Source organism: Podarcis bocagei (assembly GCF_964188305.1).
Source record: "Podarcis bocagei genome assembly, chromosome: 8".
Classification (NCBI taxonomy): Eukaryota; Metazoa; Chordata; class Lepidosauria; order Squamata; family Lacertidae; genus Podarcis; species Podarcis bocagei.
The window spans coordinates 26,054,133-26,068,648 of NC_138133.1; the positions used below are offsets into that span (position 1 = coordinate 26,054,133).

General features: G+C 44.8%; 1 protein-coding gene across 1 annotated transcript in view; it reads right to left on the reverse strand.

The window, feature by feature from the left end:
• The window catches only part of PXDC1 (PX domain containing 1), a 33,680-nt gene that overhangs the window by 8,191 nt on the left and 10,973 nt on the right, over positions 1-14,516 (reverse strand). The window contains exons 2-3 of the mRNA XM_081206648.1: positions 4,153-4,244; positions 2,291-2,408 (exon numbers count right to left, since the gene is read on the reverse strand). Of these exons, the coding sequence (XP_081062774.1) occupies positions 2,291-2,408; positions 4,153-4,244 (210 nt within the window). The remainder of the gene's footprint in view (positions 1-2,290; positions 2,409-4,152; positions 4,245-14,516) is intronic.

Here is a 14,516-nt window from a genome sequence, read left to right on the forward strand (position 1 = left end):
AGGCTTGGCTTCCAGACCCTTGATCATCTTGGTTGCCCTCCTCTGCACATATTGCAGCTTGTCAACATCCTTCTTAAACTGTGCCTCCCAGAACAGCACACAGTATTCCTAGGGTGGTCTGACCAAGGCAGAATAGAGTGGGATTATTGCTTCCCTTGATCGTGACACTAGACTTCTGTTGATGCAGCCTAGAATAGCATTAGCTTTTTTTCCTTGCATCCTTGAGACTACAGTTTTTCTCTTCCAAGGTTAAATACTACCTTAGCAGTTAGCAAAAACACTGGATAATTCTACCCTGCAAGATTCTAGGAACATAGGAAGCTGCCTTACACTGAGTCATCCGTGCGTCTAGCTCAGTGTTGTCTACACTGAATGACAGCTGCTCTCAAGGGTCTCCGATAGGGGTGCCCCCCCCCCATCTGAAGATGCCAGAGATCGAACCACAGTTGCTTCACCAGTGAGTCACAGCCTTTCTGAATGGGACGTCAACTTTCAAAGGAAAGGAGAGGGAATATACAGATCCTATCTCCCTCTCTCCTGCCTGAAGTGGACCTCTGCCCCCTCTGCCTCTTTCCAAGTCCTTCTTTAAATGGTTTTTTGATTCAGTTAGCTCTTCTTCTTCTTCTTCTCCTTCTTGACTGTGGAGGCCAATTCTGGATCGGTCAAACCCCCTGCTTCTAGCATCTCCCAGCTCATCTCTTCTGCAGACTGCTTTTCTGTGTCCCACCATCAGGATCCGGGATCTAAGTTGTTGTCTTCTGTGCCCTCTTGGACAGACGGCTCTCACCACTCTTCCTCATCCAGCCAGCCCCTGACACAATAGGACTCAGCACCTGATGGAGGGCAGTTCTCCTGGACAGGTTGCTGAGCCGAGGGGGTGCAAAACTGAGAAGATACATGATTGAGAAGATCCATTTGGGGTGCCAAATTATGGGCTCACAAATGGCGCCATATTATGAAAGATTACCAAAGTCCTCCCACGTGCTTTTTCTTCCTCTTTGGCGGTCACTCGCAGCCAAGTAAAATTATCTTCCATAAACACAGTTTTAATAATGAGTCCATCAGTGACTGTGGAGGACAGTTCTGGACCCACACGTCCTTCCACAGTGGGGACATTGGTTTCCGGGCGGGAGTTGATCATGGTGTGGATTTGCCAAGCGTGCCTTCCTCTTAGCACATTCCTCCTTTTCGTGCTGAGTTTGAGCATCTTCAAAGCCCATGACACCTTTGTAAAGGATGTTCTCCAACTGGAGCGCTCGCAGGCCAGTGCTTCCCAGTTGTCGGTGTTTATACTACATTTTTTTTAGATTTGCCTTGAGAGAGGCTTTAAACCTCTTTTGTTGAAAGCATTACGCTTTCCATTTTTAAGCTTGGAATAGAGTAGTTGCTTTGGAAGACGATAATCAGGCATTTGCACAACATGACCAGTCCAACGAAGCTGTTGTTGAAGAATCATTGTTTCTTTATATGATTTTTGCTTCAGTGAGCTAAAACGTATAAGACTGAATCAAACAAAGCTTTACATTGTGCTTTAGAATCAGAGAACTGGAGGGTTTGAAAGGACCACGAGAGTCATCTAATCCACGCCCCCTGTAATGCAGGAATCTTTTGCCCAATGCGGGGCTCAATTCCATGACCCAGTGATGAAGAGTCTCATGCTTTGTCAACTGAGCTGCCCCAGGGAGTCTTTAGTATGATGTCCAAACACAGCCATTATAGAAAGCTGGTGTAGGCAATGTGGTTCCATCCAGATGTTGTTGGACTACAACTCCCACCCTTCCTGCCTCGCTGGCTGGGCCTGTTGCAATCTGGAGTCCAACAAAGTCTGGAGGATGCCACATTGGTTATTTTTGAAAGGGACCTTGGAAGCATCTAACAACATTCGGAAGCATTTTACAGTGGTGGGAGGAACTGCTGTTACTCCAACATGTGTTCAGCTCCCTGTGTGACTGTCCTGAACAGTATTATCCAAGATCAGCACACACAAAAACTAGATTACACCCCCTAACCACTTTAGATACTAGCTCCTGCAGAGGTTACTTAAGAATTATCACAGCAGCCCAGATCATCTTGTCAATTACCATGTCTCTAGTAGCATCCAGTTTCAAAGAAAATTAGAAGGCATGGGGAAACAATGAAGTAATTCTCATTTTTGGAGTAAAATCCTTTGAGAAGCCTTAGCAAAGGGGGGAGGATAGAGTGGAAGTGACTCTCTTTTGAACCATATGGATGAAGATGGGTAAAACAGTAATATTAACTATTGTCGCTAAAGCAAGTTGATAACTCTTACCTGATATTTTAACTGGACTTTGAAAGCTTGGTTGAATTTTATGGACATTGTCGTTTTTTAACACCTGATCTAAAGGAGATCTTTCGAAGAAGGTGAGGACGACTTCTGATCTGGAGTACTGGAGAAAAAGGAGAAAAAAGAAAAATATAATTACAAGAGCTCAGGAACGGGAGGAAATCTCATCTGAGAGTTCATTTTCATGGTTGCATTCTAAGCAGGCTCAACAAGACACAATAATGGCAGCCATGTGTGTTTAAACATGGAATTGCCCCAATAATATAGGAAGTGAAAGAGTGGGATCTGGTTTTAACCACAAAGGCAACACACAGATGAAGGGTCCAGGATCCCCTCTGGGCTTGCCACCTACTTCTTTGCTGCCCCTAGAGAGAAGAATAGAAGAAAAACCTGCTGGGTCACATCAATGGTACATCGAGATTAGCATCCTGTTCTCACAGTGCCCAACTAGATGTTTGTGGGACACCGTGGAGCAGAACATGAACACAAAAGCATTCTCCCCCCCCCTTTACCCCATAGTTTCAGCAACTGATATTCAGAAGCATTACTGCCTCTGACAGTGGTTGGTAGGCATCCGTAACTTTATCCTCCATGTCTAATCCACTTTTAATCCAAGTTGGTGGCCTTAACTGCCTCCTATGGGACCAAGTCTCATGGTCCTAGATCAGGCATAGGCAAACGTGGCCCTCCAGGTGTTTTGGGACTACAACTCCCATTATCCCTAGCTAACAGGACCAGTGGTCAGGGATGATGGGAGTTGTAGTCCCAAAATATCTGGAGGGCTGAGTTTGCCTATGCCTGTCCTAGCTCTTCCAAAATTCAGTCCTATGGGTTGTCCATGGGTTCTGGTGTCATGAGAGAGGGAGAAAAACTTTCTGCTATCCACTTTTCTCCATACCGTGCCCAGCTTAAGAAAGTTTTCAAAATGGATGGAAGCTGATTCGAGAGAAAACACATCCAACAGCAGTTTTCCCCAAGAAGCTCCAGGATAGATGCGGATTGTGGCTACTATCATGAGTTTGCGTCTTCCAACACTACTGCGGCGAGAGCACTGGAGGCAGGATAAATGGTACCCAGCCTACATCCCCCATGAGCTATGCACCACACTGGATACATCCTGTCACTCCTGTTGGGTCAATCCTTTTACAAAGAGGGAGGGGAAGATCGGCCCCATTCTCACAACAGCCCTGCTTCCATGTCAGCTGTAGATCTACAACGTTTCTCAGCATTTGCTTGGCGGATTTGTTTCTGCATTTCTTAGTGGTGACGAAAAGGTGGAATCAACTCTCCCACACAGTATGCGCACATAACAACCGCTAGCGTTAAGCAAGCAACGTCCAAGTGTCTCTCTCAAATTGCAATGGTAGTGATTTCAATGGGCAATCATTGCAGTGGCTGTTTGATTCAGTGTTGGACTGAATCAGACCACTGGTCCACCAAGTTCACGGTGGTCTGCATCTGCTGGCAGTGGTTTTCTAGGGTTTCAGCCCTACCTGGAGAGACCGGGGATTGAACTTGGAACCTTCTGCATGCAAAGCAGATGGCGCTACCATTAGGCTACAGCCCTTCCCCAGTGCAGGCTGCCCAACGGATTGAGTTTCACATGGAAAAATGCTATTCGCTTATTACCTTCTACGGATTTCCATAAATTCCAAGAATGGATGCAACTGAATGGAATGAGGGATTTATTTAGCAGAAAGAATCAGAAGCCCAGAGACCAAAACAAGGAAAATGACCCATGGGGAAGCTGAGAATACAGAGCTAGTTTATCACAGCTGTTAAGACCACAACCTATAAGGTGGTAGCCCCGTTTTTCATCAGTAAGTCTTCGCATCTGCTCCACTTACCTTCCAAGGCATGTTTATAATATTCTTAAGGAGCTTCTCTACTTCATTAAGCCTGGCTTCTATGTCGTGAGACTCCTTAATGGTGATTAGTCCTGGAAACAAAGAAGATCTGTAAGGAACGTGGGATGTGGAGAGACCAAACACACAGCATCGTATAGAGGAACCATCTTTTCATTTTCTTCAGTTATATGCATTCAGGTATGCATTTAATGCTGAACCTATCCTAGCCTGAGGACTTCAACATGGCTAGAAATTGATTAGACAGCTGGTTTTATTAGAAGGCTATGATGCATATTCCTCAGCCCTTTGCTATATTATCTAAGCCTGCCCCCCATACATCATTACCAAAATGGCAGTCTAAAAAGATATATATTAGGCCTTATGGCAATCTGGATTGCATTATGGGATGCTCCATCTATCATTGGCAGAACACTCAGAAAGCAGCACAAGGAAGGTTCAAAGACCTCAGGTGTAAAGGGTTTCTAAAATTAATCTAAATTTTAGCTTTGTAGAGTGTCCATACAGTTCCACAACTGCAAGGTCACCACTGAGAAGGCCTCCTCTTATTTCCTAGACGTGGCACACACTGATGCTAAGAACATAGGAAGCTGCCTTCTACTGAGGCAGCCCATTGGTCCATCTAGCCAGACATTGTCTACCCTGATTGGTGGTGGTTCTGTGGGGTTTCAGATGGAGGACATTCGCAGCTCTACCTCAAGATGTTGGGATTGAGCTAGGAACCTGTTTCACACAAGGCAGATGCCCTACCACTGAGCCACAGCTACTCCCAATCCTTGGTTGACCTTTACGATTTCCCTGCCCCATGTTTCCATCCTGGGTCACAACTCTGACTCTAGGGAACAGCCGCCTCCATGGAAACTCATCAATGCCAATTGTTCTGGAACTTCTAGAGGCAAATTAAGACTTAAAAGGCTAAAGGTAAAGGGACCCCTAACCATTAGGTCCAGTCGTGGCCAACTCTGGGGTTGCGGCGCTCATCTCGCTTTATGGGCCGAGGGAGCCGGCGTACAGCTTCCGGGTCATGTGGCCAGCATGACTAAGCCGCTTCTGGCGAAACCAGAGTAGCGCACGGAAACGCCGTTTACCTTCCTACAAGAGCGGTACCTATTTATCTACTTGCACTTTGACGTGCTTTCGAACTGCTAGGTTGGCAGGAGCAGGGACCGAGCAACGGGAGCTCACCCCGTTGCGGGGATTCGAACTACCGACTTCTGATCGGCAAGTCCTAGGCTCTGTGGTTTAACCCACAGCGCCACCCGCGTCCCATAAATTAAGACTTAGTGTTAACCAATTTCACTGAGCATATATCAGATTGCCTTCTTTTAAATGTGTGTGTTTCCATGTGTATGTTTTAATTACTGGTTTATGTTACCATGAACTGGCAATACATCTACCATAAGGGAGAGGCATCTGTGTGAAGGTCACAGTACCTCTGAATGTGTTTTTTTTAAGCCATAGGAATGAATGAACACCACTCATTAATATGAAAATGAGAGAGAGTCCCAGGGATGATACTGGGATAGGTTTAAGCCTGTTCTCTACTCTTGTTGTCCCAGCCATGTAATATCAAATCGTTGAGAGTCAAGCCTGATTCTATCTCCATAGTCTGTCCTGAGTTCTGTCTCTTCATCACTTTAGTGTGTGATGCTGAGAAATGGTCTTTAAAAAAGGTATCTGTTCCTATTATCTAATTATGTATCTTGTCTTATGATCTGGTATGCATTTATTGTATTTAATTAAAAGCAAAGCTGGCTTGATGTTGATGTTAAAGGCAGAGGGGAAGCTCAGGAATCAAAACGCAAAATAAATTTTAGGACGTGCTGTGACAATCGCATGTGCAATGCATCCAAGCACTGCTACTGTATATGGAGAGACAGATTGAAAATGTCAATTCCACAGCAATTTCCAAGACATCCAGCAGAGAGCAGCATAACGCCACATATAACCTAGGATTACCTCATAAGGGAAAAGCAACTATATAATATGCAAGCATCCTGAGATCATTTGGCAAAACCATCTTTTTACTAAAATTTATTTAGCATTTAACGCAAACCAGCATGAGAACTTTTGACTGAAAAGTGATGCAGATGTTTAGGAAGTAAATGAGCAAGAAAAGAGTACAGATCTCTGCCCCAAGGAAATTGCGGTCTAGTTGATGGTGCAGGGAACAAGTAAACAGAGCCTGAAGGAAAAGAAGGGGAGGGTAATATGCCAAGGTTATAACTCACATTTCTGTTTCACTTGGAGACACTAATAAGCAGCAAAGTCGTCTCTAAGTGAAAGCTGCCTATTTATAATCAGACTGCCACCTGGCACAAGTGCAGTTTCAAGAATTCCCTACATGGTGACCACCTATAGAAACTTTTTTCAAAACCACCTATAGAAACTTTTTTCCATTAATGAAATTGAGCCAGTAAGTGCTAAAAATTAACTTTTCCACTCCAAAAGCCACAGGTGGGAAATACAGTGCAGTTCACAATATACCACCCTCAATTGCACTGTATCTAGGGTTGCCATATTTCAAAAAGTAAAAACCAAAAGTTGTTTTTCACTGCCTCTAACCAAATAACACCAGTCTTGAAAGACCTACATTGGCTCCCAGTACGTTTCCGAGCACAATTCAAAATGTTGGTGCTGACCTTTAAAGCCCTAAATGGCCTAGGTCCAGTATACCTGAAGGAGCGTCTCCACCCCCATCGCTCAGGCCAGACACCGAGGTCCAGTGCCAAGGGCCTTCTGGCGGTTCCCTCATTGCGAGAAGTGAGGTTACAGGGAACCAGGCAGAGGGCCTTCTTGGTGGTGGCACCCGTCAGATGTCAAGGAAATAAACAACTATCTGACTTTTAGAAGACATCTGAAGGTAGGCCTGTTTAGGGAAGTTTTTAATGTTTGAAGTTTTATTCTGTTTTTAATGTTTTGTTGAAAGCTACCCAGAGTGGCGGGGGGTGGGGTAGAAATAATAAGTTGTTGTCGTTGTTGTTGCACTTTCTTTAGACAAACCCCAAAGTTGTTGAGTTTGACTTGCCTAAGATTCCGGCAGTCCTAGCTGTATCTAGACCGCAAGGCACATGTGCTGAATAGGCTATCCCAATGGTCCCTTTTGAATGCAAAAGCCCCTTCCAGTGAGGGCTCCTTAACAGCATCTTCTCCAGCCTTTTGACCATTGAGGTAAGGCTGTTGGGGGAAAGAGAAAAAGCCTTTTCAGTGGTGGCACCCTATTTTTGGAACCTCCTCAGGCCCACCTAGTACCAACACTGTTCTATTTTCAGCACCAGTCAAAGGCATTTTTTCTTTCCTCATCTTTCTTTTTTTTTTGGGGGGGGGGCATATTTTTGGTTTTTAATATGTCTGGGTTTGGTTTTGTTGCTTTTTAAAAATGAAATTTCTATTATCTTTGGAAACAGCTCCGGAAGTTCTGCTGAAGGCTTTTCAATAAATAAATAAGATGTGTCCGCTACTCAGAAATTCCCAGGGTTCGTTGAACAGAAGCAACTGCAATTCAACTACAAGCATGTCCTAACAAATGTTAGCAGCATGTTTGGAAAGAATTTTCCCTTAGGTTAGATTAACTGAATGTGGAAGCGTTTTGGAGGGGTGGGGCCGCGGGTTGGCCTGTGTCATAGTTACGTGCTTGCTCAGATATCTGGGTGGGGTCAATGAAGTGTGTCTCATTAGATCTTTGCCTTGATCTGCCTGCACTGCTATCATGGTATACTCATTCTGAGACTGCTTCTAGATGGCTATAATCTCCAAGCTGTGAACTATGGGTTGTTGGATTGGAGGAGGACACTCAGTTATACAGACTTTGGCGCAGAGCCACTGCAGCCCCTTAATCCACAATACATTTTAGAAAATGGCTTGCCTGTCCGTCTGTTCTCTATGCATTCAGGTGCCTCTCGAGATATCATCGCAAACTCAGCAAGCGAGTTGCCAGAAGTGGGAGAGACTGTGTCTTCATTTAGATACCGCACGGCATTTTGAATCAAGATGGCAGACCAAAATGTGACTTTGGTATGACTTCTTCCAATTTTGGACATGATGGATCCAAACTCACAAATTATACTATTCATTATTATTTTCCCCCACAATGTTTGTTGGTTTCTAAGAAATCTCAGGCAGCATTTGCATGGGCATAGCCAGGATTATTTGGGTGGGGGCAGAACTGATGTGATTGGTCAGTTAGTTATGTATTTCTATTGTTTTACTTGATCGGGGGGGGCTGCCCCCTGCTCCCCCTTGGCTACTCCCATGGCGCTGGGCACTCCTGCTAGTACTATGAACAAAGGTCTTATATGACCACCTACTTGCACTTTGCCAAATTCTGGATGAAATTTGGGTGAGATGCAAAGAACTGCCTGTTGAGAGTTCCTCTCAACCCCAGAACTACAGTTCCCAAGCACTATAGGAAGAGGAAATAACTGCTCAAATCAAGTTAAGAATGCAGTCCTGAGCTCATCTATCAGGGAGTGAGTTTCACTGAGCTCAAAGGGGCTTTTCTTGTTGTTGTTTAGTCGTTTAGTTGTGTCCGACTCTTCGTGACTCCATGGACCAGAGCATGCCAGGCACTTCTGTCTTCCACTGCCTCCCGCAGTTTGGTCAAACTCATGTTGGTAGCTTCGAGAACACTGTCCAACCATCTCGTCCTCTGTCGTCCCCTTCTCCTTGTGCCCTCAATCAGGTGATCAGCCTTCTTTATGGTCCAGCTCTCACTTCCATACATCACTAAAAAGAGGCTTACATCTGAGTAAAGCTATTTAGGATTACAGTGCACACACATAGCCATCAGTGAAGCTGATGGCAGCAGTGAAGCAAATCCCCTTGAAAAGAATAAGAGGCAAGTGTATTTGTTTGCAACACTCCTTCTTGTCTGGTGACATCAAATGACATCATACTATTGGCAGGTGGACAGAGTTTGGTAGAAATGGCCGCACAGGCCAAATGAGGCCTGTGAGATGGAAGGTCCTCACCCCCTAGACCAGACACTCAATACAATGATGAACCTCAGGGGGGAAATGATAGCTGTAGCGTTCATACAGTTACAAAATTATACAGTGTCATCTTGGGCATCTTTACAAGCAAATCGCTGAAATTTGTTTCCAAGTTTACTCCCTAGTAGAAACCATCTTCCAAGAGAAACAATCTTCCAAGCCTGTGAGCAAAAAACAAACAAACCCCAGAGCTCTTCTTATATTAAGTACCTAAAATTAGCCACCCTTTGGTCAGATAGCTAGGAAAGAATAAAACTGCTTTGACATATATGAGTATCCGTCTCCAAACTGTCAAACATGAGAAATGTTACCCAACTTCATTGTTACGTGGGTAAAACTTGCTGAAAGAGCAATAAGAGATTTGTGTTGTTCTCTATGGGCATTTTGTCTGAAAGAAGATTACAGCATTTACAGCTGTCATTTGAAATTACAGTTAACAGCCGTCTTTGAAACTTCTTCCATACCTCATAGCCGCCTCCTGTTACATATAATTTCAGAAGTGTGAGGAACTATGTTTAATGTCATCGCACTTAGTCAAATATCCTGAGGTGCCAAGTCATCCCGTAATCATAAGAATCACCACATCAGCTTCACGTCTCTCTTCTGGGCTTTCACAAGATGGTGCCCTGATACTTCCAAGCTAATCTCCAGAACCGTAACGCAAAAAAACTTGCTCTTTTGAAGGTGAGATTCTGAAAATGCAGAATCCCACCAAATTCCATAGTTCTGCAATATATTTAGAGAACTGCATGATACAGAGCCCTGTGATTATATAGGTTCCCATATCTTTTTTGCTATGATCATTTATATACTTGCAAGGTTATTGTTGTTTAGTCATTTAGTCATGTCCGACTCTTCGTGACCCCATGGACCAGAGCACGCCAGGCACTCCTGTCTTCCACTGCCTCCCACAGTTTGGTCAAACTCATGCTGGCAGCTCCAAGAACACTGTCCAACCATCTCATTCTCTGCCGTCCCCTTCTCCTTGTGCCCTCCATCTTTCCCAACACCAGGGTCTTTTCCAGGGAGTCTTCTCTTCTCATGAAGTGGCCAAAGTATTGGAGCCTCAGCTTCAGATCTGTCCTTCCAGTGACCAACTCTGGGGTTGCGGCACTCATCTCCCTTTTTTTGGCTGAGGGAGCCAGTATACAGCTTCCGGGTCATGTGGCCAGCATGACTAAGCCACTTCTGGCGAACCAGAGCAGTGCACGGAAACGGCGTTTACCTTCCCACCAGAGCGGTACCTATTTATCTACTTGCACTTTGACATGCTTTCGAACTGCTAGGTGGGCAGGAGCTGGGACAGAGCAACGGGAGCTCACCCCATTGCAGAGATTCGAACCGCCAACCTTCTGAATGGCAAGCCCAAGAGGCTCAGTGGTTTAGACCACAGCACCACCCATGTCCAACACATGTGTGCATATGTACAGACATATACAGAGTTTCCAATTGCTTTTCACATGCCCTGTTGCCTACCTTAAATATACAGAGAGCTGGAAAGCTGTGAAGTCTGTAGTCGTGAGCTGCGATCAAGCATTCACATGACCAAAATGAAATTAGGAAAGGGGTGCCACAGCTGATTCTTAGAATGGTCAAGATGGCTTTAAAAGAAGATTAGGCAAATTCATGGAGGATAAGGCTACCAGTAGCCACTAGGCACAATGTCTATGTTCCTCCTCCACTGTATGCCTCTGAATATAAATCGCTGGTCATCACAAGTGGAGAGCACTGTTGCAAACAGGTCCAGCTTGACGGTATCCCATAGGTATCTGGTCGGATGACATGAGAATGGACTGCTGAACTAGATGGACCTTATATGTGATCTACCAGGGTTCATCTTACATTCCTTTTAAGACTGCAGTGAGATGGGTCTCTGAAAGGCTTTTGCAAGTCTCCTCCCTCTTCCCATTGAAGTCCCTGAGACCAGGAACTTCGAAGGAAAGAAGAAAGAAACCTGCAAAAGCCTTTGCAGGTCTCCCCTGCTTTAAGTCCCCAATCTTGTGCCAATCTCACTCTGATCTTTAACTGTCACTCATTAGCTGATGGATGAAGAATAAACCCTAGGCTATGTGATCCTGTTCCCAACAGGATAAAACCCTGCCCAGCTCTCACCCATCAGCTGGTGGGCAGCATTTGGGGAAATAGTCTGGTAAGTCAGCATTGGTTCATGGACTCAAGATTCTCCAGCCCTGTTATAGTGGGATGTTCTGCAAGCACCAGCAACAGCTAACTGAAAGGGGGGTAGATCTGCTGCCGGGGGAGAGGTAAGGCATGAAGAAAGCTTTGCTGTGGAGAGATAGCTGTGCTTCTCTTCGGCAAGGTTAAAATCAGGTAAGATGTGCCCTCTTTACCCAGATCCAATGACCATCTTTTGCATGCGCTAGGCATCCTGCATGCATGGAACAGGTACATTGTTCACACAGAACCTTACAGGATCCTGCTATGAACTGGAAAACAAAAGTAGATACTTGTATTCTGTGCATGGGAACACATGAGATCTTGCTGCAGGAGACAGGCAAGGCCTGCAGATTCACTACCATATATACAATGTGAATGCATGTTTATATTTAAGCACTGCACACAGTAGGAGTTCTGTAAAGAGCCATTTCAGGGTGCATTTCTACAAACCAAGTATCTCAGCAATTGCATACTTCGATAGCAGCCACTTCTCATCACTGTCAAAGACACTAGGACATTTTCTGTCAAGGCTGAGACTTAATGGGTAGGGTACTTTGATGGAGGAAGCATTGGTCCAGACAGTAAGATTGTTTTAATGGTCACGTGCCAATTTAACCATGGACTTCATAAACCCAGAATTTCACTGGCTTTCTTCTGTCTCCTTGGTGAGTGCCAAAACTCTTCTAATTGGAAGAGTCATTTCCATAGAGGAAACTGAGTATGTTGACACAGTGTCAGCTCACTGAATTAATTTTGAGTGACGGAATAGCAAAGAAATGAATTCTGAATAAAGCACAGCATTCTACATTGCCTGACTAGAATGCACAAGTGGAAATTTGTAGCAGTTGTCATTATATAAATGGGATCTGAATATTTGTTTAAGTTCTAATTCGGATCCATCAAGAGATGAGGAATGAATATTCACAAATGGAGTTTGATGCTCAACTGCTGCATTTTATGGGTGTGTGTTTGGACCCAAATTCTCAAAACAGCAGTAGTTTGTTCTAGCAGGAGATTGAGGGCAGAATTCCTCCACTTCTGTATTATCTGCACTCACTGGAAAGTCAGATGACTTCTCACCAAGTTAACAGTCCAGTGTACAGAAAGGGAAGTGCTAAATTTACACGTCCTCCACCAACTGTAATCTCATACTATGTCCCCTTCCAACTCCTCTTTGCTGGGGCAAAGTTATATACTAAGAGAGCAATCATAACCATGGGAAATCACGGTTGCCCTAAGTGGATGAAGGGATCTCTAATGCAGTGTTTGAAACTAGCCAGGCGCATTTGGTTCTGGAGAGGTCCAATTGCAACTACGTGGAGACTTCTGGGCAGCAGGTTGGCAACCACAGTTTAAAGACCTCTGCCTTAGTCCATAGTTAATGCATTTCCATTTCCTCTGTGTGTGTTTCTGCTTCTTGCATATTGGGACAAGTGAACTGCTGTAAGAAGCAAGCGACAGTCAAGCAATGTACTGCAGTTTTCCATGTATAAGACAAGGTTTCTTTTACTGTAAAATAATCTCCCAAAACTGGGGGCATCTTCTACACTGCTCCTCTTATACACGGGTAGTGGGTAGGGGTGACTGATGATTGGTTGCAGCCGCGAGCTGCAGATTGTCATTGGCGATTTGGTGTGTGATTGTTGGCTGAGACAAAGGCTGCTTTGTATTGGCTGATGCTGCGTTAAATGGATGTGTGATTGGTTGCTGTGACAAGTGCTGTTGTGGATTTGCAGCCACTGCAGCAATGGGGCTTGCGATTTCCTTCCGCTGTCGGCAATCGGGCAGACTCATTTTGCAAATGTGAGTGATTGTTAGCAAACCACGCTAGCAATTGTAATCGTCGGGTTAGTGATGGGTTAGCTCAACAACTCTGGTCAATCCTCTGGTTCATCCCCCAAAAAAGCTCAAACTTTGGGTCATCCTCCCCCAAAAATCTCCACAACTTTGAGCCATCCTCTCCCCAAAAGTGGCGCTGTGGGTTAAACCACAGAGCCTAGGATTTGCCAATCAGAAGGTCGGCGGTTCGGATCCCCGCAACGGGGTGAGCTCCCATTGCTCCTGCCAACCTAGCAGTTTGAAAGCACATCAAAGTGCAAGTAGATAAGGTACGGGAAGGTAAACACATTTCTGTGCACTGCTCTGGTTTGCCAGAAGCGGCTTAGTCATGCTGGCCACATGATCCGGAAGCTGTACGCTGGCTCCCTCGGCCAATAAAGCGAGATGAGCGCCGCAACCCCAGAGTCGGTCACGACTGGACCTAATGGTCAAGGGTCCCTTTACCTTTACTCCCCAAAAAGTTCAACAACTCTGGGCCATTTTCTTAATTTGGAGTCCCCCAAAATAGGGTGCGTCCTATATAAGGGGTGTGTGTTATACATGGGAAAGTACGGTATGTGAGCTCACAGAATCATAGAAGGGACCCTGAGGGTCATTTAGTCCAATCCCCTGGTGAATAAAAGTTGTGGTGACCATAACCTAGGTTTAAGGTGGCATTTGGCACCTAGCTGATATACCCGAGGTTCTAACACTGCTCTAAGGTCACCTCTAGACTGTTGGTGTTTTGCAGGATGGATTCAAGTGCATATTGGAAATTTAGGTTTGCAGCATTAAAGTGGATGATAGCGTTCTGTTGCCCTGGTGCAACAAATTCCCTTTAAAAAACAACAACAGACTTTTTACAGTAAGGAAAGTGATAGGGGAACACAGTGAAAGGGACGGACTAAACAATTGCTTAATAGGAAGGTGCATAACCAACCACACAAACAAATCAGAATGGGTTCAGGATGAATGCTCACTATCCTGTCAACTCCCTGCGAACAAATCAGAGCAAATGCTCAAAAAAGATTGGACACAGTCCAACCAGTAAGTAAGCTTTGTGCAAACAAATCTGGATTTACTGCCCCATAAACAGGTCATCTAGGAGAGCCCTGGATGCGACAGGGGAGAGGAATATTTCACTCTGGAGACAGATAACTTCCTTCTCTCTCTCTAGGATTACCAAGTCCTGATGCCGCTGTATCTTTGGGAGTTGAATTTCATCAAAATTTGGAGCAGAATTCAGGAGGTCACAAAAAACTGCACATCACAGCAAATATTGTAGATTTTGATAGCTTAGCTCAGACTAGTAATATGAGTAAAGATTGTATCCAGGTTACTCTGCAGTGAAGCTTTCTA